The sequence below is a fragment of the Coregonus clupeaformis genome, chromosome 24, assembly GCF_020615455.1.
Source record: "Coregonus clupeaformis isolate EN_2021a chromosome 24, ASM2061545v1, whole genome shotgun sequence".
NCBI classification, from domain to species: Eukaryota; Metazoa; Chordata; class Actinopteri; order Salmoniformes; family Salmonidae; genus Coregonus; species Coregonus clupeaformis.
In genome coordinates this window covers 53,087,989-53,113,229 of record NC_059215.1, presented here as the reverse complement: position 1 = coordinate 53,113,229, position 25,241 = coordinate 53,087,989, and the positions used below count along the sequence as shown (strand labels likewise).

The following is a 25,241-nucleotide window of genomic DNA, read 5'->3' as shown; positions in this document are numbered from 1 at the left end:
AAATACATCCACAGGTACAACTCCAACTGACTCAAATGATGTCAATTAGCCAATCAGAAGCTTCTAACGCTAAGACATCATTTTCTGGAATTTTCCAAGCTGTTTAAAGGCACAGTCAATTTAGTGTATGTAAACTTCTGAACCACTGGAATTGTGATACAGTGAATTATAAGTGAAATAATCTGTCTGTAAACAATTGTTGGAAAAATTACTTGTGTCATGCACAAAGTAGAGTTTGTTAACAAGAAATTTGTGGAGTGGTTGAAAAACAAATTTTAATGACTCCAACCTAAGTGTATGTAAACTTCCGACTTCAACTGTATATATTTTTCCTTTATACAAACATTTGAAAATAATTATTTTGAAAGACACCTTTTTATTGGCTTTTGGCTGATTTGTTTTACGCTGTGTGACAAACTAAATATGTGTTGATGAGATATTTATATCTGTCACGAACGTTGTAAGAAGCGGACCAAGGCGCAGCGTGATAGGCGTACATCTTTTAATGAGTACTTTTCACCAACAACAAAACGATACGTGAAGTCTAAAGGTTCATCAACACAAACCTATACAGAACAAGATCCCACAAATAACTAGTGCCAACAGGCTGCCTAAGTATGGTCCCCAATCAGAGACAACGAGAATCAGCTGCCTCTGATTGGGAACCACCCTGGCCAACATAGAAAACACGAACTAGAACAAAAACATAGAAACTACAACATAGACACTACACACCCTGGCTCAACTTTTAAGAGTCCCCAGAGCCAGGGCGTGACAATATCATACAGTATGCCATATGACATTCAGGATATTGTAAGCAACAAAATAAAATGTGATTCCCAATAGCAAACGTGCAAGACAGAGTAGATAGCATGGAAAATGACACATATAATACCAAACTCTAATTGTCTTGATTTACATTTCTGTTCAAAGATGGTTTTGGGTACTTTTCCGTTGTTATGACTTTGCTGTAATTCAACAGGCTGACACCATGGAGATTTGAGGGGAACTCACAGCTGAATTCAGCCACGCCGGGGTCTGGAAAAGTCACATTAGTCCTGTTCAGCCACGTCAGAAAGTCCTTCAGGCCGTAGTCACAGTGGAATCGATTCCTATATAAGTTGATCCAGCTGAGAGAACTGAAAGCCGCTGGGTCAGGAGAGGAGAGGAAATTGTAAGATAGGTCAACTGTTTTGAGACTCTCTGGGAAAATGTCTGGTTGGAGGTATGTGAGAGAGTTGAAGCTGAGATCCATCTCTTCCAGAGAGACGAGACCTTTGAATATGCCATCTGGGAGAGCCCGCAGGGAGTTAAAGCTTAAATCCAGACTAAAAAGCTTGATAAGATTTTCAAATACATCCAAACACTCTCCATGTGCCCATAACATCTGCAGGGCGATGTTCCTTAGCTCCAGCAGCTTCAGAGAGTTTACAGCAGGCACTGAAATATTACTGCTAAAGGTGCACCACTTTATGTAGTTGTTACCATACCAGATACGCTCAATGCGCATGAATTTAGCTAACACAATGTATACCTCTTCTAAATTAGTTAACCTGTTGTTTTGAACGTTCAGTATGATAGTACTGTTAGCAAAGCCCAAGAGGCCATCTAAGGATGTGATCTTATTATCAGCCAAACGAAGAAGTTGCAGGTTTGGTAGTGGTGCAAGGTAACCATATGTACCTAGTTCCCGAATAGAGTTTCCTGTAAGATCCAGGATTTGAAGGTTTGGAAGTCCTGTAAATGCCTGATATCCCAATGCACCAATATGATTGTAAGATAAATCTAGTTCTAAAATATTGGGTAGATTGTCAAATGTGTAAGAATAGATTTCCCCTATAAGATTGTGTGACAGGTTGAGCCTTTGTAAATTTTCAAGACCAAAAAATGCCCCCCTGTCAATCTGGTTAATTTTGTTTTGGGCTAATGTTATGTCCTCTACCTCTCTCAGTGGACTGAATACTGCATATTGCAAAGTAAATATAAAGCATTTGGACAAATCTAGAATCTTGACGCCACTATTCTTGAGGCCATTGAATGTTTTCTTGTTTGGGTCTTTGACGTTGCTGAAACCAAATGATTTTCCCATGGTGCTGTGTTCCAGAATAATATGGTGAATTTTCGTTCCTTGGATTGCATTGAAAAACAATTTTGCCTTGTCCACATTGAATCCGTTGGAAGATAAGAAAAGTGTCTCCATGGACATGTTCCTAAAGGGATTTCCGCATCGTTTCCAGTCAAAACCATTCGGAGTCATACCATATAAATAGACACTGTTTAAGTTGAGCAACCGAAAGTGTTTGCCTTGAAAGCCAAGCAAATCTTCCTCACATATGCTTTCCATCTGGTTTAGGGTCATGTTTAACTCTTGGAAATCTGTCATGTTCACGAAGAACTGTGCAGGTTGGATTCTTTTCACTTGGTTACCATACAGATCTAGCGTTTCCAAGGAGACCAGGGGCCTGAGATAGTCGCCCTGTAATATGGACTCAGTCAGGTCACACACATACAGAGAGAGAGTTCTCAGGTTAGACAATCCCACAAACGCATCTGGCTCAATCTGTAAACCTGTATTATGTCCTAAATAGAGCACTGCCAAGTTTGCCAGTCTTTGAAAGGTGTTAGTTCTTATAGTAAGCCCATTGACTCGTTGCCAACTGAGGTCCAGTTCCTTTAACCCTTCAAGCCCAGAGAACGATGTCTCGTTGATCTCACTGATGTAGTTATCCCTCATATACACATGGGTAATGTATGGAGGCAGTGCAGGAACCTGATATAGAGACTGGTTGGTGCAAACTGCTATAGAACCATATAGTGGACATCTTGGGATGCATTTCACCACCTGCAGGTAGACTCCAAAGATAGCCAGCAGTATACGATTCCTCATCATCCCCCTTGCACAAAAGTAGAAAATAATGCAAATTATTTAAATAGAATTAAAATGATGTTTATGTCATTACAGGGCTACCATACATACATTCATTGGATAGATATTTCAGTCTTGGAGTATCCCCTTCAGATGAGACATACTTGGCTAGGGAGTTTATGTTTAACTGTATGTTTGCACTAAAAGGTCCATAGTCCACTGGTTCTGTCCCAACCTGCTAATGAAAATCCCCTACTGTATATGTGTGCACAGAGTACACAGCTCTAGTCTGGTGTAAACCCAGGCCTGTTTGTATTATATCAATTAATCCCTTCTGCCCCCAAGTGTGTAGTCCAAGGAGAGCCTCAGGCAATTTAATTATGGCCTCAATTGATTTGATGTGGCTGAATGATTATCATGAGAGCTATTATATGGACAGTAAAATGTTGTTAAAGGTGCAATCTGGGATTTAAAAAAGCATTCACCCTGCCACTTTTTGAGGTAAATGGCTGAGGGATGGGGCTGGAGAAATGTCACCACTCAAATTCATAGACGGAACTATGGATGAATGGACTGACCATCCATGAGATCAAAATGATAGTTTCAAAATGATAGAAGCTATTTTTGTTTATTTTTGACCATTTTAATTAAAAACAATCAAAGTTAGATACTTAGTTATTACCCATAAATTAGTTGAGATTGAGATAAAAATGGCTGAATTGGACCTTTAAGTTATTTTACAATTTTCCCCCCCAAGTTCAATAAAAATCCAAGTCAACAATCAGGTTCAAAGAATATATCTAAAAACAAATCAATATTTTATTAAGTTAAGTCAACATTTTTTAAAATAAATACAGTACCAGTCAAAAGTTTGGACACACCTACTCATTCAAGGGTTTTTCTTTATTTTTACTATTTTCTACATTGTAGAATAATAGTGAAGACATCAAAACTATGAAATAACACATTTGGAATCATGTAGAACCAAAAAAGTGTTAAACAAATCAAAATATATTTTATATTTGAGATTCTTCAAATAGCCACCCTTTGCCTTGATGACAGCTTTGCACACTCTTGGCATTCTCTCAACCAGCTTCACCTGGAGTGCTTTTCTAACAGTCTTGAAGGAGTTCCCACATATGCTGAGCACTTTTTGGCTGCTATTCCTTCACTCTGCCGTCCGACTCATCCCAAACCATCTCAATTGGGTTGAGGTCGGGTGATTGTGGAGGCCAGGTCATCTGATGCAGCACTCCATCACTCTCCTTCTTGGTCAAATAGCCCTTACACAGCCTGGAGGTGTGTTTTGGGTCATTGTCCTGTTGAAAAATAAATGATAGTCCCACTAAGCACAAACCAGATGGGATGGCGTATCGCTGCAGAATGCTTTGGTAGCCATGCTGGTTATGTGTGCCTTGAATTCTAAATAAATCACAGACAGTGTCACCAGCAAAGCACCCCCACACCATCATACCTCCTCCTCCATGCTTCACGGTGGGAACCAGAAATGCGGAGATCATCCGTTCACCTACTCTGTGTCTCACAAAGACACGGCGGTTGGAACCAAAAATCTCAAATTTGGACTCCAGACCAAAGGACACATTTCCACCGGTCTAATGTTCATTGCTCGTGTTTCTTGGCCCAAGCAGGTCTCTTCTTCTTATTGGTGTCCTTTAGTAGTGGTTTCTTTGCTGCAATTCGACCATGAAGACCTGATCCACGCAGTCTCCTCTGAACAGTTGATGTTGAGATGTGTCTGTTACTTGAACTCTGTGAAGCATTTATTTGGGCTGCAATCTGAGGTGCAGTTAACTCTAATGAACTTATCCTCTGCAGCAGAGGTAACTCAGGGTCTTCCTTTCCTGTGGCAGTCCTCATGAGAGCCAGTTTCATCATAGCACTTAATGGTTTTTGTGACTGCACTTGAAGAAACTTTCAAAGTTCTTGACATTTTCCGTATTAAAGTAATGATGGACTGTCATTTACATTTTAGTCATTTAGCAGACGCTCTTATCCAGAGCGACTTACAGTTGGTAAGTGCATACATTTTCATACTGGCCCCACGTGGGAATCGCAAATGCCAGGATATTACACAGGATATTTCTCTTTGCTTATTTGAGCTATTCTTGACATAATATGGACTTGGTCTTTTACCAAATAGGGCTATCTTCTGTATACCCACCTACTTGTCACAACATAACTGATTGGCACAAATAAATTCCACAAATTAAGAAGAAGGCACACCTGTTAATTGAAATGCATTCCAGGTGGTTGTGAGAATGCCAAGAGTGTGCAAAGCTGTCATCAAGGCAAAGGGTGGCTACTTTGAATAATCTCAAATCTAAAATATATTTTGATTTGTTTAACACTTTTTCAGTTACTACATGATTCCATATGTGTTATGTCATAGTTGTGATGTCTTCACTATCATTCTACAATGTAGAAAATAGTAAAAATACAGAAAACCCTTGAATGAGTAGGTGTGTCCAAACTTTTGACTGGTACAGTAAATAAAGTCAAACACATTAAACCACCAATCAACTTAAACAAAAACAAAACGAATAATCAATAAAAAAATAATTCATGAAAAGTTGTAGCTTACCTGAAGTGATGCGCGCTCATAAAACAGATGTGTAGAGCTTATGAGTATGTTTATGAGATAGGCTACTCCCCTCGCAGATAACTTGAAGCACTGGTTTTCATAAACGTTCTTATCCAACAACAACGACAGTGACCTACATGAGATGACCTACATGAGATGACCTTACTTCTGTTCTGACTGACTTAGTTCAGTTTTTATAGTCCAGTGGTCTTGACTTACGTCAAACCGTCCTCTTGAAACACAGGGGGAAACCTTTCCCTCTGTGTCAACGTGTTGTGCAATATTGTGTCACAATTACATTGTTATTACACATTATGCTAATTCAATGTGTAGAACCAGGGGAATTTATTTATGTCTCAATACACCATCAGGGGTGGAATTGGAGAAAACATATCACTCTGGGAATTCACCACTATCTGATCACCGGGCATGCAGCTGAAAACATTTTACATGCCAAAAATGCTCCCCATGATATTTTGGAAACTCCTTTCTTATGCAATTTCCCCACAATTTTTGATTTGAATTCCACTGCTGCTTACCTGTTGCCCACTAGTGTGAACTTGTAGAACGGTAAAATGGTGTATTAACATATTCACTCTGAATGAAAACATTCTGAATAGTCCAAAACTGTAAAGTTTTGATATTACAATCATATTAGCCTCTCAGAGCACAGTAAAAAAAATGTCAAGCTCATATTGGTAATGTCTTTGAGAGCAGGACAGACATGATCTGAATTACATGCAATGATGAAAAAATTGCAACCCTGCACACCCAAAAAATCTGCCTGGAATAAGACAATATATTGAACTAATGAAATAGGGATGTCCGTAAGTCAATAAGGATAAATAAGCATCATCAAATAGCAGCCTCCAGTAGTCCACAAGGGGTCACACTTCACAAATGAGTGAGCCTTATCATAGAGAATGATAGAGGACTCTAGTGCCCAAAAGCTCATTTTAGCATGGGCAGCGCTATTGAGGACTTTCTTTTTTTTTTTTTTTACATTTTAGTCATTTAGCAGACGCTCTTATCCAGAGCGACTTACAGTTAGTGAGTGCATACATTATTATTTTTATTTTATATACTGGCCCCCCGTGGGAATCGAACCCACAACCCTGGCGTTGCAAACACCATGCTCTACCAACTGAGCTACATCCCTGCCGGCCATTCCCTCCCCTACCCTGGACGACGCTGGGCCAATTGTGCGCCGCCCCATGGGTCTCCCGGTCGCGGCCGGCTACGACAGAGCCTGGATTCGAACCAGGATCTCTAGTGGCACAGACCACTGTGCCACTCGGCCACTTGGCCTTTTACCATTTTGAAGTTGTCAACTGGGTGAGACTTCCTATGGGTTAAAGAAGGATCACATGATTCCATCCAGGTCATCAGGAGGGATCAGTCAATTAATTATACTTGTGAGCAAACATTCCATAACTGCAGGGGGCAGCAAATCGCCGACCTTGGCTTTATACCTGTTAAAATAACACACTCCAGGTGGCAGTATGCACCCTTTCAGTTTGTTTACCAACTCATAGAAGTAGTAGAAGAAGAAAATTGACTACTTCAAAGTGGATTTGGCTTCAATGGCGCTGCCCATGCGCTCACAGATGCCATAATGGGACAAATACAAAAAAGAGTCCTCTATCCTTCTCTATTGTCCTTACCATGAGCCTTACCGGAGGTTTGACTTCACTGGCCACTCTTCAACCACTAGAGGGCCTGTCATGCCAAATAGTGTCCCCCTGCCAAAAAGTGTAATAGTTTATCGAACCCCATTGGGACAGTATTTGGCATGACAGGCCCGTATTTCTCTGAGGAGGATGAGCAGGAGGTGGGGCAGAGGCTTTTTTCACTCTCTCTCTAAAACGGTCTGTGTGTGTACCAATGTATTTTGGGTTTTCTCTCCAGGACTCTAAGTCCAGTGTGGATGAAGTGATTCCTGCCCCCTCCCTGACCTACCAGTCCCTGCCCAGTCTCTGTTGGCCCTGACTGTCCTTCAGACCCCTGCTCCTCACACCTGGACCGTCCACCACTGTCCTTCAGACCCCTGGTCCTCACACCTGGACCGTCCACCACTGTCCTTCAGACCCCTGCTCCTCTCACCTGGACCGTCCACCACTGTCCTTCAGACCCCTGCTCCTCTCACCTGGACCGTCCACCACTGTCCTTCAGACCCCTGCTCCTCTCACCTGGGGTGCATTCAGCAGGGCGCAACTTTTTGGAACGTTCAGATGTAAATATTCTATGTAGAACAAACATGCCTCTGACTTGTAGAATAAGGAATCATGTTTGGCTACTGAACGTGGCCCAGCAGTCCACCACTGACCTCACACAGATCCTGGGTGAGACCCAAGCAAGGGAGAGTCACTGGCAGGCAGCTTGTAGTTCTAAATGATTTCTAATCATTAGTAAAAACCATTCTAAAATAAATTATTATTATTTCAAAATTAAGTCATTTTCTGGTTTGGATAATATTTGACGTTTATAACAAATATTTAGATTAGCTTAAATTCTCTTTGGGTAGTTAGTTTAAAGCACAGGAGGTTGGTGTCACCTTGATTGGGGAGGACGGGCTCGTGGTAATGGCTGGAGTGGAATCAGTGGAATGGTATGAAAAACATCAAACACATGGCTCTCTGCTTATGAGCCGTAAAGGGATGCTTTAATGATAGCCATATGCTTTAGCATTGATGTGGCGCAGTAGAGAGTTCCCAAAACATGAGCGCAAGCCCAATGCCATCATTACAGTAAACCTCAGGAAGGCTTCCCAGACCTCCAGCATGTGGAACTACTCCCCACTGACAGCACAACCATCTCTCCATCTGCAACACACCAATTAGATAGTCAGAGATGGGTGTGCGAGCAGGCACAACATGTGTATGGTATGCACAGCTGTGGAGCTGTGGAAGACACCAGCAGACATTTGACTGTGTTGCCAGGCACTTTAAAGTTAAGAAAGATAATGATGAGAAGGAATCTTTGTTTACTGACGCTGTTTTGTTTTTACTCTTCAGCATCAGCATCAGGTCAGTTGTTGAGGCAGCAGTCTCCCCAACCTGAGTCCACCCCAGAGTTGGTCCAATCAGAGGACACAGCAAAATCCTGAGAGGTCCAATCAGACATCCTAGAAATGCCTGCTGTATGGAGCGTCCAATTGTAGTGCGTTCGAATAGAGATGCCTTCCAGTCCGAAAGAGGAACAACCTCCCACATTCCTCCAAACACCAGTCATGGTACTGCCACTTAATATCCTTTTTTATTACTATGCATGATAATGATCATTAAACAAAACTATTCCTTAATGAAGGAGTATTGTGTAATCAGATGTGTCAGATTTATCGTACTCCGTGTTAAATTTGTTTGGCACTGTTAAATCCCAGCCTCGAACATTGGCCGGTGTGGAGCAGAGTTGAGGTAATGTTTGGCCTGACTCAGCACAATATTTGACCTCTCCTCTCCTCTCCTCTCCTCTCCTCTCCTCTCCTCTCCTCTCCCTCTCCTCTCCCTCTCCTCTCCCTCTCCTCTCCCTCTCCTCTCCTCTCCTCTCCTCTCCTCTCCTCTCCTCTCCTCTCCTCTCCTCTCCTCTCCTCTCCTCTCCTCTCCTCTCCTGATATCTCCTCTCCTGATATCTCCACTGCCAGCAGTTGCAGTGGAGCACATTGTGCCGAACAGCATCGTGAAAGAGCCGCCTGCCTCTCGTCAACAGCCACTTTACTGTGGAGATACACTCCCCACCATATTGGCTGGCTGCAACCTGGTCTCAGAGGATTTCATATTATTCTGTATGTAAATCTGTGACCCTCCATTTAGTATGCTCTGTTAAATTTCCTATGGTATGTATTAATTTGTGGATGTCCATCACCCATTTGTAGTAAGTAGTTGAAAAGTTGCTAATTAGCTAAAATGCTAACTCACAACCTTTGGGTTCCTAGACATTCGTGTTATACCACCCATCCACCCACCCTACTTTTGTTTTGGCCTTAAGTAACCATCGGTCTTATGTAACCATACCAACCGTAACATATACTAATTTGAGTGTTCTATATTTCTGTTTACTATGTTCCATCTAGTCTATGAGACCAGGCTGGTAAATGTGGCTCTATACTTGGATTTGAGATAAATGTTTCATATGAGGAGACAGTACAGAATTTCACCTTTTATTTGAGGGTATTTTCATACATACAGTTGAAATCGGAAGTTTACATACACTTAGATTGGAGTCATTAAAACTCGTTTTTCAACCACTCCACAAATTTCTTGTTAACAAACTATAGTTTTGGCAAGTCGGTTAGGACATCTACTTTGTGCATGACACAAGTCATTTTTCCAACAATTGTTTACAGACAGATTATTTCACTTATAATTCACTGTATCACAATTCCACTGGGTCAGAAGTTTACATACACTAAGTTGACTGTGCCTTTAAACAGCTTGGAAAATTCCAGAAAATTATGTCATGGCTTTAGAAGGTTCTGATAGGCTAATTGACATCATTTGAGTCAATTGGAGGTGTACCTGTGGATGTATTTCAAGGCCTACCTTCATACTCAGTGCCTCTACCTGGTTCATCCTAGGGAGCAATTTCTAAATGCCTAAAGGTACCACGTTAATCTGTACAAACAATAGTACGCAAGTATAAACACCATGGGACCACGCAGCTGTCATACCGCTCAGGAAGGAGACGCGTTCTGTCTCCTAGAGATGAACGTACTTTGGTGCAAAAAGTGCAAATCAATCCCAGAACAACAGCAAAGGACCTTGTGAAGATGCTGGAGGAAACAGGTACAAAAGTATCTATGTCCACATTAAAACGAGTCCTATATCGACATAAACTGAAAGGCCGCTCATCAAGGAAGAAGCCACTGCTCCAAAACCGCCATAAAAAAGCCAGACTACGGTTTGCAACTGCACATGGGGACAAAGATCGTACTTTTTGGAGAAATGTCCTCTGGTCTGATGAAACAAAAATAGAACTGTTTGGCCATAATGACCATCGTTATGTTTGGAGGAAAAAGGGGAAGGCTTGCAAGCCGAAGAGCACCCTCCCAACCGTGAAGCACAGGGGTAGCAGCATCATGTTGTGGGGGTGCTTTGCTGCAGGAGGGACTGGTGCACTAAACAAAATAGATGTCATCATGAGGAAGGAAAATTATGTGGATATATTGAAGCAACATCTCAAGACATCAGTCAGGAAGTTAAAGCTTGGTCGCAAATGGGTCTTCCAAATGGACAATGACCCCAAGCATACTTCCAAAGTTGTGGCAAAATTGCTTAAGGACAACAAAGTCAAGGTATTTGAGTGGCCATCACAAAGCCCTGACCTCAATCCTATAGAACATTTGTGGGCAGAACTGAAAAGGCGTGTGCGAGCAAGGAAGCCTACAAACCTGACTCAGTTACACCAGCTCTGTCTGTGGGAAGCTTGTGGAAGGCTACCCGAAACGTTTGACCCAAGTTAAATAATTTAAAGGCAATGCTACCAAATACTAATTGAGTGTATGTAAACTTCTGACCCACTGGGAATGTGATGAAAGAAATAAAAGCTGAAATAAATCATTCTCTCTACTATTATTCTGACATTTCACATTCTTAAAATAAAGTGGTGATCCTAACTGACCTAAACCAGGGAATTTTTACTAGGATTAAATGTCAGGAATTGTGAAAAACTGAATTTAAATGTATTTGGCCAAGGTGTATGTAAACTTCCGACTTCAACTGTATCTGTTTTACCGTTTAGAAATGAAAGCACTTTATGTAGCTAGTCCCCCCATTTGAAGGTGTCATAAGTATTTGGAAAAAATCACATAGTGTATTAAAGGAGTCAAAAGTTTATAATTTGTATAGTATACCTAGCACTCAATAACTACAAACTTGTTGGATGCAGTTTGTTTTGGGTTGTGTTTTGCCTAACAGAAATTGAATGGTGAATGATGACTGAAGTAATTTTCTTTCTAAGTGAGTAGATAAGATGTTTCTGAGCACTTCTAAACTGGCATTGTATGATCTTTGTGCCTCTGTATCTTTCTGACTCATCATTTTTCACGATTCATTAATTATCCATAACCATGGTAGTATTCAAATTAATGTACAAGTGTTCAGAAATATATTATATTCTTAATTAAAATAAAAGTGACTCAAAAATGACACATACATTCAAAATTCAGTTCCTATTGGGCAAAATATTATCTGGAACACAACCCAAACAAACTGCAAATGCATCCAATGATTTTGTAGAGTCACAAGCTTGATATAGTCCAGTGGTTCCAAACTCCAGTCCTCAGTTCCCCCAAGAGCACACATTTTTGTTGTAGCCCTGGACAAAAAACACCTGATTCAACTCATTGAGGGCCTGATCAGGAGTGCTTGTCCGAGGCTACAATAAAAATGTGTACTGTTAGGGGTACTGAAGGACTGGAGTTGGGAAACACTAATTGTACAGTCGTGGTCAAAAGTTTTGAGAATGACACAAATATTAATTTTCACAAAGTCTGCTGCCTCAGTTTTGATGATGGCAATTTGCATATACTCCAGAATGTCATGAAGAGTGATCAGATGAATTGCAATTAATTGCAAAGTCCCTCTGCCATGAAAATTAACTTAATCCCCAAAAAACATTTCCACTGCATTTCAGCCCTGCCACAAAAGGACCAGCTGACATCATGTCAGTGATTCTCTCGTTAACACAGGTGAGAGTGTTGACGAGGACAAGGCTGGAAATCACTCTGTCATGCTGATTGAGTTAGAATAACAGACTGGAAGCTTTAAAAGGAGGGTGGTGCTTGAAATCATTGTTCTTCCTCTGTTAACCATGGTTACCTGCAAGGAAACACGTGCCGTCATCATTGCTTTGCACAAAAAGGGCTTCACAGGCAAGGATATTGCTGCTAGTAAGATTGCACATAAATCAACCATTTATCGGATCATCAAGAACTTCAAGGAGAGAGGTTCAATTGTTGTGAAGAAGGCGTCAGGGCACCCAAGAAAGTCCAGCAAGTGCCAGGACCGTCTCCTAAAGTTGATTCAGCTGCGGGAACGGGGCACCACTAGTGCAGACTTTGCTCAGGAATGGCAGCAGGCAGGTGTGAGTGCATCTGCACGCACAGTGAGGCGAAGACTTTTGGAGGATGGCCTGGTGTCAAGAAGGGCAGCAAAGAAGCCACTTCTCACCAGGAAAAACATCAGGGACAGATTGATATTCTGCAAAAGGTAAAGGGTCTGGACTGCTGAGGACTGGGGTAAAGTTATTTTCTCTGATGAATTCCCTTTCCGATTGTTTGGGGCACCCGGAAAACACCTTGTCCGGAGAAGACAAGGTGAGCACTACCATCAGTCCTGTGTCATGCCAACAGTAAAGCATCCTGAGACCATTCATGTGTGAGGTTGCTTCTCAGCCAAGGGAGTGGGCTCACTCACAATTTTGCCTAAGAACACAGCCATGAATAAAGAATGGTACCAACACATCCTCCGAGAGCAACTTCTCCCAACCATCCAAGAACAGTTTGGTGACGAACAATGCCTTTTACAGCATGATGGAGTACCTTGCCATAAGGCAAAAGTGATAACTAAGTGGCTCAGGGAACAAAACATCGACATTTTGGGTCCATGACCAGGAAACTCCCCAGACCTTAATCCCATTGAGAACTTGTGGTCGATTCTCAAGAGGCGGGTGGACAAACAAAAACCCATAAATTCGGACAAACTCCAAGCATTGATTATGCAAGAATGGGCTGCCATCAGTCAGGATGTGGCCCAGAAGTTAATTGAGCGCATGCCAGGGCGGATTGCAGAGGTCTTGAAAAATAAGGAATATTGACTCTTTGCATAAACTTAATGTTATTGTCAATAAAAGCCTTTGACACTTATGGAATGCTTGTAATTATACTTCAGTATACCATAGTAACATCTGACAAAAGTATCTCATAACACTGAAGCAGTGAACTTTGTGAAAACCAATACTTGTGTCATTCTCAAATCTTTTGACTACGACTGTAGTCATTGAGTGCAAGGAATATGGGACCAAAAACTAAACCTTTGACTACTGTAATACACTATAAGTTAAATTGTCCAAATACTTATGACACCTTCAAATGGGGGGACTAGATACATAAAGTGCTTTAATTTCTAAATGGTAAAACAGATATGTATGAAAATACCCTCATATAAAAGGTGACATTCTGTACTGTTGCTTCATACAAAACATTTGATCTCAAATCCAAAATGCTGGAGGATAGGGCCACATAGGGGAGAATGGGGTAAGTTGAGCCACCCTTGTTTCTAGGAAACCATACACAAAATTGTTAATTTGACAAAATATTCATAATTTCATGGAGTCTGTGAAGAAAGAAACCACATGGAAAAAGTTAACTTCATTTATTGTGTTAGAGGTTTTATGATGCTTGTATCTAAACCAAAGTAGATACTTTTAAGATTGTTCTAAACATCAGTTGGGGTCTCTATAAGCTTCAATATGAGGTCTTAAATCTAGCATGAAAATGCATTATTGTAGCTGTGTGGACTAATATAGTCAAAATGTTTGCCTTGGGGTAAGTTGAGCCAATGGCCAGGGGGTAAATTGAGCCAATGGTTGAGCCAATGGTAAATTGAGCAAATTGAAGTGTTTACTTCCCAGGCAAGGCATTATCGCTGGGATATGAGGCAACAACAGGGCCTGTGTTAAAAGTGTTTTAAAAAAGTACAAAGTGTGAGTTAGGTGTTAAGCCTGTGTTAAAAAATGCTTGAAAGACAAAAAAACAATTGTGATTGTGTTGAATTGAATTGTGTTTGGGAAATAAAGATAGATATGATTTTTAAAAGGTAGTGGTAATATTTTATTCAGTACAGAAATTTGTAGGCGGCTTAACTTACCCTGTCCCGAGGCTCAACCTACCCCATACCCGTGGGTTGTGCCAAGTTGTGCCAAGAGACCACTTTTTTTGGACAAGCTATGTTTTCAAAACTGTAATATTTACATGAATTCGGATTACTTCAAGGGATACACAACATCCTGAAATATATGTAGATATCTTTGTTAAAAATAATACTATATTTCCCTTGACGGAGGGACGCTGAATGTAAAAAATTGATCAACTTACCCCATTCTCCCCTATGGAGGGGAGACTAGAGGCTGCTGAGGAGGCTCACGGCTCATAAGACTGGCTGGAATGGAGTGAATGGTTTCGATACCATTCCATTTATTCCATTCCAGCCATTACTATGAGCCCATCCTCCCCAATTAAGGCGCTACTGGCCGCCTGTGACTGGGGAGTGTAGGTCACTGTCTGCTGTGTTCTGTTTAATGGCTGTCCGTCAACATATGTCCTAAATGTTTAATTGCAAAACTGAAATTCTAACAATGCAGTGCTTGTTTTGTCCCACAGCTGTTCCCAGACCACCACCTCACCTGCTCCCCCAGCTGCAGAACCCAGACGGCAGTCGCTTGAATCTCCCCCGTCCCTCCCCACTGAGGTAACAAGGTAGACCTGAGTCTACCATTAGTCCAGTGTGGATATAGGTCTTCCAGGTTAAGCCAAAACATTATTCTTCTCGTGCTGCAAAAATTCTGGTTAGATTTACAGTGGGGGAAAAAAGTATTTAGTCAGCCACCAATTGTGCAAGTTCTCCCACTTAAAAAGATGAAAGAGGCCTGTAATTTTCATCATAGGTACACGTCAACTATGACAGACAAATTGAGATTTTTTTTTCCAGAAAATCACATTGTAGGATTTTTAATGAATTTATTTGCAAATTATGGTGGAAAATAAGTATTTGGTCACCTACAAACAAGCAAGATTTCTGGCTCTCACAGACCTGTAACTTCTTCTTTAAGAGGCTCCTCTGTCCTCCACTCGTTACCTGTATTAATGGCACCTGTTTGAACTTGTTATCAGTATAAAAGACACCTGTCCACAACCTCAAACAGTCACACTCCAAACTCCACTATGGCCAAGACCAAAGAGCTGTCAAAGGACACCAGAAACAAAATTGTAGACCTGCACCAGGCTGGGAAGACTGAATCTGCAATAGGTAAGCAGCTTGGTTTGAAGAAATCAACTGTGGGAGCAATTATTAGGAAATGGAAGACATACAAGACCACTGACAATCTCCCTCGATCTGGGGCTCCACGCAAGATTTCACCCTGTGGGGTCAAAATGATCACAAGAACGGTGAGCAAAAATCCCAGAACCACACGGGGGGACCTAGTGAATGACCTGCAGAGATCTGGGACCAAAGTAACAAAGCCTACCATCAGTAACACACTACGCCGCCAGGGACTCAAATCCTGCAGTGCAAGACGTGTCCCCCTGCTTAAGCCAGTACATGTCCAGGCCCGTCTGAAGTTTGCTAGAGTGCATTTGGATGATCCAGAAGAGGATTGGGAGAATGTCATATGGTCAGATGAAACCAAAATATAACTTTTTGGTAAAAACTCAACTCGTCGTGTTTGGAGGACAAAGAATGCTGAGTTGCATCCAAAGAACACCATACCTACTGTGAAGCATGGGGGTGGAAACATCATGCTTTGGGGGTGTTTTTTCTGCAAAGGGACCAGGACGACTGATCCGTGTAAAGGAAAGAATGAATGGGGCCATGTATCGTGAGATTTTGAGTGAAAACCTCCTTCCATCAGCAAGGGCATTGAAGATGAAACGTGGCTGGGTCTTTCAGCATGACAATGATCCCAAACACACCGCCCGGGCAACAAAGGAGTGGCTTCGTAAGAAGCATTTCAAGGTCCTGGAGTGGCCTAGCCAGTCTCCAGATCTCAACCCCATAGAAAATCTTTGGAGGGGAGTTGAAAGTCCGTGTTGCCCAGCGACAGCCCCAAAACATCACTGCTCTAGAGGAGATCTGCATGGAGGAATGGGCCAAAATACCAGCAACAGTGTGTGAAAACCTTGTGAAGACTTACAGAAAACGTTTGACCTGTGTCATTGCCAACAAAGGGTATATAACAAAGTATTGAGAAACTTTTGTTATTGACCAAATACTTATTTTCCACCATAATTTGCAAATAAATTCATTAAAAATCCTACAATGTGATTTTCTGGATTTTTTTTCTCATTTTGTCTGTCATAGTTGACGTGTACCTATGATGAAAATCACAGGCCTCTCTCATTTTTTTAAGTGGGAGAACTTGCACAATTGGTGGCTGACTAAATACTTTTTTTCCCCACTGTATGTCTGTTGCATTGATCTCTGTCTAAATTAGATTTTTCTGTAAACAGAAGAAGGAAAGTAAGAACAGAACTTCCAAAAAGACAGCCACACCCTCTACAAGGGAGTCCAGCCACACCCTCTACGAGGGAGTCCAGCCACACCCTCTACAAGGGAGTCCAGCCACACCCTCTACGAGGGAGGCCAACCACACCCTCTACGAGGGAGTCCAGCCACACCCTCTACGAGGGAGGCCAGCCACACCCTCTACGAGGGAGTCCAGCCACACCCTCTACGAGGGAGTCCAGCCACACCCTCTACGAGGGAGTCCAGCCACACCCCCAGCCATGTACCTAACAGAAGAACAAGCACTGTGCCCATTAAATTACCCAGCCCTGTGGCCGACCAACCCCCCAGCCACACCCTTAACTCAGGTAAAACCCCATCATAGCTCACACTGACTCAGGTAACATAGTGATCTAGGTATGTACAACAACACACTGACTCAGGTAACATAGTGATCTAGGTATGTACAACAACACACTGACTCAGGTAACATAGTGACCTAGGTATGTACAACAACACACTGACTCAGGTAACATAGTGATCTAGGTATGTATAACAATACACTGTACTTCCAGCAACTTGTCCTCTTGAATCTAAAACCAGAATGTAGCTGAGAGGTGGTAGAGGAGCAGAGGAAGAGTTTGAGGGATGGGGAGACAAGTGTCCAGCAGAGGAATAGTGATTGTCCTGACAGGCTCATCCAAGCAGAAAGAACAGAGGGACAGGGAGTCACATGGACAAGCTGTGGATAGAGGGAGTGGAGAAGAAGAGGTAGAGAGAGTGGAAGAAGAATGTGATGGGAGGAATGAGGATGGGGTTACGGGAGAGGAGGAAATGGATGGGTGGGACATGGAGAACGACAAGGTATATGGAAAAAAGTGAGGAAGCACTGGAGAGAGAGAGGAAATGCATGAGGAAAAGAAGAGGGTAAGTATTACAATGAGGAAGAGAGGAACCAAGATGAAGAGTGGGATGGTAGAACTAAGGGAGAAGGTGAGACAGAAGAAAGGCCTAAAGATGGATTGAGGAGAGAGGACAGATCAGATGACAAAACAAAAGCACTGTCAACAGAGGGGGAAGAAGCATGAAACACAAAGGCTTAAACTGATGTAAGTTCACAAAACCTCAAGAAAATTAAACATTAGAGGTCATTGTTTAAGAGAGTAGATACAGTCAAAATGTTCATATTTACATTTCAAAACCAAAACATGAATAGTCACACTCCAATGGAGTACTTCAGTGGAGAAAGCCTGCGGATGTGAGCATGTCTGGGGAATTGTATGCATGATGTGTTTTAGTGCAGTGTTTACTTGGCGTCTTTAAATGCTTAGCAGCAGAGAGGGAGCATGATTCATCCTTTCCATGGTCTTGTTAATTGGTCAATACAACTATTTTCACACTCCAGTAAATCTATCCGTGGTTTACAACTATAGAAGTGCTTCAGTGGTAACATTGAAACAAAAGATACAACTTGAAAAAGTCAAAATGGGGGGTAGGTACCTCAGGACCTGCTCCATACTGGACCACCCCCCACCTGCCTCACCATCCTGCTCCATACTGGACTACCCCCCACCTGCCTCACCATCCTGCTCCATACTGGACTACCCCCCACCTGCCTCACCATCCTGCTCCATACTGGACTACCCCCCACCTGCCTCACCATCCTGCTCCATACTGGACTACCCCCACCTGCCTCACCATCCTGCTCCATACTGGACTACCCCCACCTGCCTCACCATCCTGCTCCATACTGGACTACCCCCCACCTGCCTCACCAGCCTGCTCCATACTGGACTACCCCCCACCTGCCTCACCATCCTGCTCCATACTGGACTACCCTCAACCTGCCTCACCATCCTGCTCCATACTGGACCACCCCCCACCTGTCTCACCATCCTGCTCCATACTGGACTACCCCCCACCTGCCTCACCATCCTGCTCCATACTGGACTACTCCCCCACCTGCCTCACCAGCCTGCTCCATACTGGACTACCCCCCCACCTGCCTCCCCCACCTGCCACACCATGGCCAGAACCCCAGATCAGGCCTGGGACTCTGAAGAGGATCAGCCTTACAGGTAAGAGACAGTGGCCACAAGGCCATGAGATGCACATTCTCTCAACTACTGTGATAAACATGTCAAATGGAATTAATGGAAGTAAACGTGTCACACAGCCTAGAGTGGCTTCAACATTTTAAAGGGGTAATATGGTATCTGTACTTACTTTTATGAGCCGATGTCTCAGGCTCCCGATGTCACACCTCTCTCTCCCCGGGCGATGGAGCCTAGTGTGGCCCTCACCTCTCTCCCCCCAGGCCATGGAGCCCATTGATTATGGTGTGATATAAATGTGCGTTGCCCTTGGTGTGTTCCATCTTCTCTACAGACGCTATATCCTGGCTACTGATGAACTGCTTTCCCAAACACTACCGCCCTCTATCAGAACAAATCTACTTCCCCCACACACTCCCACTGTGATGATCTTTTGTAGGTCCGTATCAGTCAAACCTACCTTACCCACAGGTAAATGCCAAAATAAAGGAAACACCAACATAAAGTGTCTTAACAGGGCAAAGTAAATAGTCACGTTACAAAATGCTGTCTCAGGCGCTGCTCCAGAATCTCCTGTAGTGTTCAATTGGGTTGAGATACACACACACACACACACACACACACATACGCACACACACACACACACAGTTCTGTATTGCTATCCTTGTGGGGACCAAACAATTGATTCCCATCCAAAATCCTATTTTCCCTAACCCCTAACCCTAAATCTAACCTTAAACCTTAGCCTAATCCTAACCCTAACCTCAACCCCAAACCCCTAACGCTAACCCTAAAACTATACCTAACCCTAACTCCTAAACCTAAACCTAACTGTAACCCCTAATCCTAACCTTGATTCTAACCCTAACTCTAATTGTAACCCTAACCATAAACCTACATCCCTAAGCCTTAAATAGCATTCTACAAATAGCCACCCTTTGCCTTGATAACAGCTTTGCACATTCTTGGCATTCTCTCAACCAGCTTCATGAATGCATTTCAATTAACAGGTGTGCCTTGTTAAAAGTTTATTTCCTTCTTAATGCGTTTGAGCCAATCAGTTGTGTTGTGACAAGGTAGGGGGGTATACAGAACATAGCCCTATTTGGTAAAAGACCAAGTACATATTATGTCAAGAACAGCTCAAATAAGCAAAGAGAAATGACAATCTATCATTACTTTAAGACATGAAGGTCAGTCAACACGGAAAATGTAAAGAACTTTGAAAGTTTCTTCAAGTGCAGTCGCAAAAACCATCAAGCGCTATGATGAAACTGGCTCTCATGAGGACCGCCACAGGAATGGAAGACCCAGAGTTAACTCTGCTGCAGAGGATAAGTTCATTAGAGTTACCAGCCTCAGAAATTGCAGCCCAAATAAATGCTTCACAGAGTTCAAGTAACAGACACATCTCAACATCAACCGTTCAGAGGAGACTGCGAGAATCAGGCCTTCATGGTCGAATTGCTGCAAAGAAACCACTACTAAAAGACACCAATAAGAAGAAGAGACTTGCTTGGGCCAAGAAACACGAGCAATGGACATTAGACCGGTGGAAATGTGTCCTTTGGTCTGGAGTCCAAATTGGAGATTTTTGTTTCCAACCGCTGTGTCTTTGTGAGACACGGTGTGGGTGAACGGATGATCTCCACACGTGTATTTCCCACCGTAAAGCATGGAGGAAGAGGTGTTATGGCGTGGGGGTGCTTTGCTGGTGACACTATCTGTGATTTGTTTAGAATTCAAGGCACACTTAACCCGCATGGCTACCACAGCATTCTGCAGCGATACGCCATCCCATCTGGTTTGGGCTTAGTGGGACTATCATTTGTTTTTCAGCAGGACAATGACCCAACACACCTCCAGGCTGTGTAAGGGCTATTTTACCAAGAAAGAGAGTGATGGAGTGCTGCATCAGATAACCTGGCCTCCACAATCCCTCGACCTCAACCCAATTGAGATGGTTTGGGATGAGTCGGACGACAGAGTGAAGGAAAAGCAGCCAACAAGTGCTCTGCATATGTGGGAACTCCTTCAAGACTGTTAGAAAAGCATTCCAGGTGAAGCTGGTTGAGAGAATGCCAAGAGTGTGCAAAGCTGTCTCAAGGCAAAGGGGGGCTGTTTGAAGAATCTCAAATATAAAATATATTTTGATTTGTTTAACACTTTTTGGGTTACTACATGATTCCATATGTGTTATGTCATAGTTTTGATGTCTTCACTATTATTCGACAATGTAGAAAATAGTAAAAATAAAGAAAAACCCTTGAATGAGTTGGTGTTCTAAACCTTTTGACCGGTAGTGTATATATGTTTTTTTGCTCAGAAATCTTTTTGCCCGCAGGCCGCCAGTTGGGGAACCCTGCCCTATATTATTGGATGTAGGGAAGAGGGATCGTCACTAGTTACCACAGCCACAAAGTCATCATTATGCTAAACCCCTGTTATAAAATGTTGACTTCGTGGCTGTAGTAACTAGGGACAACCTTCAGATTGGTGACTGTCACTGCAAGAAAGTATTAGGGGTGGGTGTGACGTCATAGCATAGTGCCGCCGACCATGTTTCGGGGAAGTTTGACTGGGCTGAAAAAATTGACGACACGAAAACTGTTGAAGGATGGGGATGATAGGAGAACTCCGAAACAATCTGGTTTTGTCGGGACTTGTATGCGATGAGAAATTTCAGCGGAGCGTAAAATATGATTGAAAGATATAATAATTGATCTGAACTCCAACAAAGACAACCGACATTCGCGCATTCCAATATTTTCGCGGCTGTTTATTTATTGTTGGCTATTCATAGCCAATTTTTTTCTGCGAGCAGACATTGAGAAATAGACTGTTTGATATAACGGTGCACTGGCAAAATTTTCCGCACGAGGGTCCATTATTCTTTCCCTTCTATCGTTAATTTGCATCAGACGAGCTGCCTCGCATGAGACACCTCGGGGCGAGGGTTCTGCTCTACTCTGCCAGCTCGGGGAATCAGGATGAGAAAACCCAAAGTTGGACGAATTTTTCTGGCGACATGCGTTGGGTCACTTTTCATGGTCATATTGTACTTTCAGAACATCACAAGGCCAGGTAAGTGTGGACTGTCGACCATCATCATACATCAGGGAGCCTTGGGATGGTGTCCCTGATGCTCCTGTAGTGGGACGTTTTGGGGTATTGAGTATAACACTGTGTAAGCTGTTGTTCATTAGCCTAGATGTCTAGATCACAAACATCACGTCTAACTGAAACAAACTGTAGGTTTGTGCCATGATATGCTACCAAAGAGGACTCAGGAGTGTTGCAAAACTCTACCCTGCCTGTTGCACAGTGTCCCCCTCTGGATAATGGTGTGGTGTCTAAATTAGCATGTGTGTTGAGTTGGGACACAATGAAAGGGGTAAATGGCAGGGCATGAATAAGACCACTGTAAGTGTGAACCATGGAATGTGGTGGTAGCCCCCTCTGAGAGACCCTGCTGCATTCCTGTTCCTTTTGGACCAGTCTCAGCTCTCATGTTCTCCACTGGGCAGAGACAGAGGAAGAGGAAGCATTTACCCTTAGTGGAGTGAGATACTGAGGGACAGAAAAGCTAGGAGAGAAGAGAAGAGAGTGGTCAGCCTAACCTGGCCTCACTCCTGGGTTATGTGTTAAGTTTTAATAGAGAGACAATGAATATAAACAATAATAATATGCCATTTAGCAGACGCTTTTATCCAAAGCGACTTACAGTCATGTGTGCATACATTTTTACGTATGGGTGGTCCCGGGGATGGAACCCACTACCCTGGCGTTACAAGCGCCATGCTCTACCAGTTGAGCTACAGAGGACCACTACAATAGATTTATATGTCACAGTGTGTATGCTGTTGTTTTACCACAGAAATGGGAAAGCAACAAGGTAATAAATCCAGGTACTTCATTTTACAGAGCCTCCAAAAGTAAGTGTGCATCTGAGGAAGGGACACTACTATGTTATTACATTATGTCATAAGATACTTTCTGTTTAAACATGAAATCATCCATCCTCTCTAACCCACTCTTCTTAATACCTGCACTGTCTGGGCTTGTCTGTCTGCTTTACGGCAGGGCTCGTACACATGAGGCCTACACATGTAAGGTTCAATGCCAGAGAGGCACAACAATGTCCGGGCTTGTCTAATTATTAGTTCTTCTGTACTGTAGATCTATTTTAGCCCTGCCAAATGTGACAGCCAACGGCAGGCCTCTTGTCAGAGAAGAGGCCCTTGTCAGTTGCCACAGACCCAATGCTTTGCTCTTTCTCTGACCACGTACTGTAGACGACATATAGTCTGTGATAGTCCTTCCATTCCTCCGAAACCATCACGTTATTAGAGAAGTTACACAATGTTACACAAAGCAACTCTGTGTGATATGAGTAAAACATATGAGGAGGTCGGAAGGGTTAACTTCTAAAACCAAATACATTTCCTTATCTGTGTCTGTCTTGCATAGCCTATATTTATTTCAATGCTGATGGCATTAACATGAAACCCATATGGACTGGATGATGTACATCCAGTAACACCCCACTAACCCTCCCGTAAAACACACACATGCACTCGCTCAGCACATCACACATATCCACCATCCACCTGCTCCAAACACACACACACACACACACACACACACACACACACACACACACACACACACACACACTCTTGTACAGTTAACCTTGTGGGGACACACAATTCAGTCCCATTCAAAATCCTATTTTCCCTAACCCGTACTCTTACCCTAACCCTAGCTCCTAACCCTAGCTCCTAACCCTAGCTCCTAACCCTAAAACTAACCCTAGCTCCTAACCCTAAAACTAACCCTAGCTCCTAACCCTAAAACTAACCCTAGCTCCTAACCCTAAAACGAACCCTTAACGTAATTCTAACCCTAACACTAATTCTAACCTTAACCCTAAACCCCTTAGCATTTGACCTCGTGGGGACTAACAAAATGTCCCCACACACACACACACACATTCACACGCAGTGGAGTCCCAGTGTGTTAGTAGACAGGAAGAGAAATACAGATTATTGTTCTGACCCCATTGTGCATTTTCCTGAGCCGCCAACACCCAGGGAAGCACAGGAATTAGTAATTGCTTACAGTAGAGTTATTCTGAAAGTTGAGAATGAACATAAGTGTGTATTTTCCTATAGCGAGTGTTCTGTGGGCAAATGTATTCACACCTCTGACCTAACAGGACTACTCCAGTCTGAGAGAGCTGACTCAACACGTGGGTGGGTGTACACTTGTCAGTACTGAAAGGTGCTAGATGCGCCAAGCAGGATTTACAAGTCAGCTCAATGTGACAGGTGAAAAGGCATGTGAAAATACTGGTACATCTAGGGTACTTTTCAAACAGGACCTCCAAGCCTTCAGATATTATTTGTTTTGTCTATACTCCCTCCTGACGGTCAACAGCCGAAGTCCTGACGTGCCTTTAGGTGGAGCGGCATGAGCCCGGTACCACAGGCTTAGTCACACATGCTGACCAGACTTTCTCAGCTCTTTGACATTTTGATTTCTTCGGGTCTTGTTCTAAACCTTAAATACTTCACTGTCAGATATCGTTTCTATTCTGAATGATTTTTGTTCTAATCAAACACCGCCACCAGACATCAGCTAAGCATGAGGGATTTTACTTTTCGGCTCCCGACACAACATTTTCACCAACACACACACACACAAGCCACGTCTTCCTACTGTGGCATCATGTGGGTCTTGTCAAGTAAACAAACGAGGCTGGCATACAGTACACTGAGTGTACAAAACATTAAGAACACCTGCTCTATCCACAACATAGACTGACCAGGGGAATCCAGGTGAAAGCTATGATCCCTTATTGATGTCACTTGTTAAATCCACTTCAATCAGTGTAGATGAAGGGGAGGAGACCGTTTAAAGAAGGATTTTAAAGCTTTGAGACAATTGAGCCATGAATTGTGTATGTGTGCCATTCAGAGGGTGAATGTGCAAGACAAAATATTTAAGTGCCTTTGAACGAGGTATGGTAGTAGGTGCCAGGAGCACCACTGGTGTAACTCAGTATTAGGAAGGTGTTCCTAACGTTTGGTGTACTCAGTGTATGTCCCAAGCCCATCCCATTCCCACGGTGGTATAGAGCGGAGTCAGCCATGCCACACCTGCTGGGTGCCCAAGCCCATCCCATTCCCACGGTGGTATAGAGCGGAGTCAGCCATGCCACACCTGCTGGGTGTGTGTTCTTGCTTAGAAAGCGTTAAAAGTGAATTGCTCACTATTTTCATCACATTTATATCCTGCTTATTCAGTACCTGGGGTGCGTGCTCCACAACTATGTTCACTAACATTACAGTGAATAATGAAACTTGCATCCTGTGATCTCCACAAATCAAATGAGAGGAGATGCTAAAAGATTGTTATTTTTTCAAAGGCAGAAATCTTCTGATTTAAAATAAAATACAATTGTATTTGTCACATGCGCCGAATACAACAGGTGTAGA

General features: G+C 42.8%; 2 protein-coding genes across 2 annotated transcripts in view; one reads left to right on the top strand and one right to left on the bottom strand.

Annotated features, from left to right (window-relative positions):
- Positions 1-705: 705 nt before the first annotated feature.
- LOC121537831 (toll-like receptor 5) lies at positions 706-5,658 on the bottom strand. Its single transcript, XM_041845434.1, has 2 exons — positions 5,469-5,658; positions 706-2,894 (listed from the first exon to the last, which is right to left on the bottom strand). The coding sequence occupies exons 1-2, from the start codon at positions 5,486-5,488 to the stop codon at positions 902-904; spliced, it is 2,013 nt and encodes a 670-aa protein (XP_041701368.1). The 5' UTR covers positions 5,489-5,658; the 3' UTR covers positions 706-901.
- A 15,643-nt stretch (positions 5,659-21,301) lies between these two features.
- LOC121537830 (carbohydrate sulfotransferase 11) overlaps positions 21,302-25,241 on the top strand; it is a 12,667-nt gene continuing 8,727 nt past the window's right edge. Inside the window, exon 1 of the mRNA XM_041845433.2 lies at positions 21,302-21,825. Coding sequence (XP_041701367.1) covers positions 21,732-21,825 — 94 coding nt within the window. The 5' untranslated portion in view covers positions 21,302-21,731. The remainder of the gene's footprint in view (positions 21,826-25,241) is intronic.

Bases quoted from the DNA above. Each gene is read 5' to 3' on its own strand.
- LOC121537831 (XM_041845434.1), bottom strand. From the start codon at position 5,488: ATGAGCGCGCATCACTTCAG. The intron at 2,895-5,468 runs GTAAGCTACAAC...CTTTTGTGCAAG, and splicing joins ATGAGCGCGCATCACTTCAG to GGGGATGATGAGGAATCGTA.